We start from the raw sequence: 4,709 nt of genomic DNA, 5'->3' as shown, positions 1-4,709 counted from the left end.
TGGCATTGGCCCCATGTCCCAGTCATTCCAACCTACACTGCTGCCTGCCCTATATGGACAGGCAGTGTGCTTCAGTACCAGGGAAACGGCCAGCCATAGAGATGCTCTGGCTAGCTACCAGAGCGTCTCTATGGAGGACCAAGCCTTCGGTTGGCTCTGGGCACTGTCCGGGACCATGCCCTGCCCCTCCTTTTTCTCCCGGGGTATTTTTAGATACCTAGATATCCAGGTGTCAAATTTTGCCCCCACGCTACAAATATGCAGTGCAGGGAACCTTTTTTGTTCCTGCACGTGCATCTTGCAGCATCTCAAAGGGGCTTGAGATGCTGCAGGAGGCACATACATGCTCATGTGGACATGCCCCAGTAAACTTTAGCACAGCCCATTTCCTCCTCACCTTACCCCATGACTGAGGGGGACCCTGCATAGTGACCTTCAGTGGTAAAGCAAACCAGTCTGAGAGCTAAAGTGCACCACCAAAACTCTCTGCATTTAGCAACCTCTCTAGATAAATTCCCTTTGCATTTGTCACCATCTGGTTTTGTCTCTACCACAAGACACACAACAGGACTAGGTCTTTTCTAGTCATTAGTAAATAGAATTACTTGTCATATGTCTCAGCATTTTAGGGCTGTTTGCTTTCAGACTGCCAGTGGGTGACCAACACTAAAGTCAGTGTGAAACAGCAATTAGATCAGGCTCTGTTAGTAAAAGCTACCAGGATCTGGAATGATTTGACAGTGACAAAGGTAGCTAGTTAACTCTAATATTCAAGCAGCTGTGTGATATGCTTACACAGCTGGGAGAGCAAATATGCATTATACACATGCAATTGCAGACAGACAAGGTCTATGTCACAGAGCTCTGATCCAGATCCAAACTTCATCAAGTTTAGGGCATTTGCATAGCAAGTTGGAATTGGCTTACCACAGAGACAAGTGCCACACGCAAAATTCAGAGCCAGGTATGATGTTCTGCAGAGGGAGCAGTGTACTTGGAATCAGTGCTGTGGTTTGGATACTACATATTCATCACCTACTTACTGGGATCCAGTGCAATGTCAGATCGTGGCATTTCAGATTTCAAGTAGTTACTGACCTGCCTATGTAAATTGATGAATTTATGAGGGTCTCCATCTGCCCAGGGGGGAAGCTGTACATCTCCCATCACAGTTCCATCCTGCATGCTGCCTACAACATCCACAAAGGGAAGATAAGACACAAGAATCAGCTGGAGAAATTATAGTTTAGTTTCCATTTCTGATTTCTGTTTCAACATGACAAGCCTCAGGCCTGAGAAGTTACAGTAAGTTTTAGTACCACTGCAGTTCTGGGTCCTGCCTCAGATATAGACCAGATCCCCTAAAATACTGGAAGAAGCTATTTCTCTTGGGATTCCCAATCTAGTTTAGTAGATCCATAGTGATTAAACAGCAGAGAGGACATAAGAATAAAGATGCAAACTAACATCAAGAATTGAATCTTCAGAAGTTTCCCCACTATTAGTTATTACCACAATAAAAAATGTACACATTCCTAGAATTAACTCCATTCCAGCCCTGACTGCAAACACAAGCCAAGCAAACCCAAGGGTAGTATGGGTAAGATACGCTAGTTGCTGTAACCAGCAGCACGCAAGGGAGTAATGCAGCAAGCCTTACTTCTGATCAGTTTTGACAACTTGGCTTCAATGACCAGACACAATAAGCATTTACATTTGGGCACAGCCTTTGTTATGAGTTTGAAGGAGGGCTTGAAATCACATAAACACTAACTATAGTAGCACTGTACCTTCTGTCTCTCTCAGAGCTGGGCTTTAATCACAAAATCTAAACTGAGGCCAAGGCCCTGACTGCAAATGCTGCTGAGAGTGGGAGGCTACTTCAGCCCTTGTTATATATAGGGTTAACAAAAAGGGTACAAATGCAAAGTTTAGATCCATGTTCTGGCAGACAAAGTTCTTTGGGTAGATGTGGTATCTTTTATTAGTCCAACTAAATATTTGGAAAAATAACTATTTAGTTATTTGTCTGCGTGCTCACATACATGTGACCGGCATGCAGCCAGGCAGGGTGGTGGGAGCTGCACCAGCAGCTGGATGCAGGTAAATGTATAGGGAGGGCGGTTGGAGGTTCAGGGCTTGGGGACTGTCTATGTGTGTGTGTTTGTGCACACGTGAGTGTGTGTATGTGTGCATGTGTGTGGAGGGGATGGGTGCATGAGAGGGGGCAGGTGCCTGCCACTACTGGGAGAAGGTGGCCAGACACTAAGGCTGCATCAAGGCAGGAGAGTCGGGGGGGAAGGCACCTGCCCCTCCAGCGGGGGAAGGGGGCAGTTCTTTCAGGGTGGCAGAGTTGCACGGCTGGGCTGGCAGCACCAGGGCTGGTGCTCATACCCTGCGAGGCGCCCAAGAGACGTTGCTCAGGAGGCAGGTGGGGCCATGACCAGGCTGTCTGGCACAGCACAGGAGCCCCAGCCCAGGGCATGCAGGGTGCCACAGGCCTCCTCTCCTCCTCCCTTCAGCCCATGCCAGAGCCAGACTTGCTCCAGTGTTGCCTGAATGAGCCAGAGCCGCTGCACCCACCGTGCTCTGCCTGAGCAGGATGGGAGCAACTGGGGGCCTTCTCCAGCAGGGCTGGGGGGCAGGAGGCTGTGGATTGAGAATGAGGGGCACCAGCAGGGCCAGGGGGCTCTGGGTCAGGACCGGCCATCGATCTTTAGAAATGGGTCATGTCCATATGGTCTCAGTACAAAAAAGGTTGAGAACCACTGTTCTAGATCAAGGGCTTAGCTCCAAACTAGCAAAGTACAATGCTGAAATGGGAGATTGAAACTAAACCTCCTTGCCATTGGGATACTGGGGGCATATTTCAAACTGCATGGCTAGGAGCCACATCAGCCAAGGAACCTTGACACATTGAGGTTCTGTCTCACACCACAACACTAGCAGGAGTGCTCTTGCTCCATTCAAGACTTACCAAATTCAAAATTATTAGAGTTGGTTAAAAACTCAGGCAAATAGAAGAATTCAGGGATGAGCTCCCTGACATCACTCATATTTTCTCGTGATGCTGAGTCCCATGTGTTCTTCACGCTGTGAAACATCCGGTCCGCAACATCAAAGCCTCCACCCTGCATTGGAGACAGAAACACAGAGGGGGAGTACCCAGTCACAGAATCATAGAAAAGTAGGACTGGATGGGATCTTCGCGTGTTACTTAATGTAACCCCATTTGAAACAGGGTCATCCCTACTCAAAACATCCTATACAAAGCCATTGTCTAACCTCTTAGCAAAACTACACATTCAACCCTGACACAACCACAAGACATAATACCCTAACCTGCTACAGGTAAAACAGGGGAATCACTGTGGCCAATGTCCTGCTGCTGCAAGGACTATTAAAATATGCTTGAGAGATCCAAAGAAGAGGGCCATCAACCTCATCCCCCGCACCCCCCCAGCCCAGCTAAACAGGAAGGCAAAAACCTCCACAGTCCGTATCACCAAAGGTCTCCACAGTCCAATGGTGGTGGAATCTCCATCCTTGGACGTTTTTAAGACCTGGTTAGACAAAGCTTTGGCTGGGATGATCTAGTTGGGGATGGTCCTGCTTTGAGCAGGGGGTTGGACTAGATGACTTCCTGAAGTCCCTTCCAACCCTAGTTTTCTATGATTCTATATCAATATGATCAAAGGATAACATTCGTTCTTGACTCAAATATGGTGATCAGTCCAACCCAGAGCAGAAGGGCAAGACCCTATAACCAGAAACCTCCAGGTTTAAGGCCCAGTAGGAGCACTGACACACCCTAGTCAAAATCCCCAGACTTGGCTACAGCCAGAACTCAATGCTTCTGAGGAAGGGGAAAAAAACCTCCAGAACACATGTATCAGCAGGACAGGAAAACAATTCTTTTCTGGCCCCAAGTGCAACCAGCAAAGCACAGAAACATGGGAATGACCATAGAAGAGCATAAACATAGCTGCTCCTAGATCACCCCTGACCAATACTTGTCCAACCTCTTCTTGAACACCTCCAGTGATGGAGCTTCCATAACTTATGCAGTCAGAAGTCCACAAGTTTCTTAGGCTCCAATATGGCACCCAGGAGCAATAAACTACAGTGCCATGAATTGCACATGTAGACACACCCATTGTCTGCTAAATTCAGGCTGACAACAAAGACTATTCTGATGATGATAATGATCATTCATGTCTTTCATCCCAAAACACTTTTAAATCAATGGGAACAACCTTGGTGCACTGATTTAGGCCTGACTGAGGAAAGCAGTTAAGCACATACTTGCAAAGAATTCTTTTTAGGAAAGCAAATAAGCCCATGATTAATTTTATGGATATTAAACACTTTCTTAAGTGCCCTTCATGAATGGGGGTGTACTTTCATGTTTTAGGGGGGTACTATTTTAGCCAATTTTGAATTTTAAACTTCATTGCAGAACAACAAGAAAGCTTTTTTACCACCCTGCCTGCCATCTGACACCTCCAGGGAAGGAATTTTACCTTATCTACACATCAAAGAGATACTCAGCACAGCTCACAAAGACACTCTCATGGACCCAGAGGAACAGCCTTCCATCTTCAGCTCCCTCTGTGCAAAAATGAAGTTTATTTCCTACCTATGGGGACTTTTTACCATCTTGTACCATCTATACTTTTCCCAGAGCCTGATGAAGGGACTTTGAACCT

General features: G+C 46.8%; 1 protein-coding gene and 1 long non-coding RNA gene across 2 annotated transcripts in view; one reads left to right on the top strand and one right to left on the bottom strand.

Moving 5' to 3' along the window:
• The window catches only part of LOC109287456, a 15,159-nt gene extending 11,813 nt beyond the window's left edge, over positions 1–3,346 (top strand). Inside the window, exons 2-3 of the long non-coding RNA XR_002094870.1 lie at positions 959–964; positions 3,242–3,346. This is a non-coding gene — a long non-coding RNA (uncharacterized LOC109287456). The remainder of the gene's footprint in view (positions 1–958; positions 965–3,241) is intronic.
• The window catches only part of WDFY4 (WDFY family member 4), a 376,632-nt gene that overhangs the window by 61,942 nt on the left and 309,981 nt on the right, over positions 1–4,709 (bottom strand). Inside the window, exons 52-53 of the mRNA XM_019502557.1 lie at positions 2,978–3,131; positions 1,099–1,190 (exon numbers count right to left, since the gene is read on the bottom strand). Of these exons, the coding sequence (XP_019358102.1) occupies positions 1,099–1,190; positions 2,978–3,131 (246 nt within the window). The remainder of the gene's footprint in view (positions 1–1,098; positions 1,191–2,977; positions 3,132–4,709) is intronic.

This window comes from Gavialis gangeticus, unplaced genomic scaffold (genome assembly GCF_001723915.1).
Source record: "Gavialis gangeticus isolate Ggan-Ray unplaced genomic scaffold, GavGan_comp1, whole genome shotgun sequence".
NCBI lineage: Eukaryota > Metazoa > Chordata > Crocodylia > Gavialidae > Gavialis > Gavialis gangeticus.
Note: the sequence above shows the minus strand (reverse complement) of the source record. Positions and strands in the feature narration are given on the sequence as shown.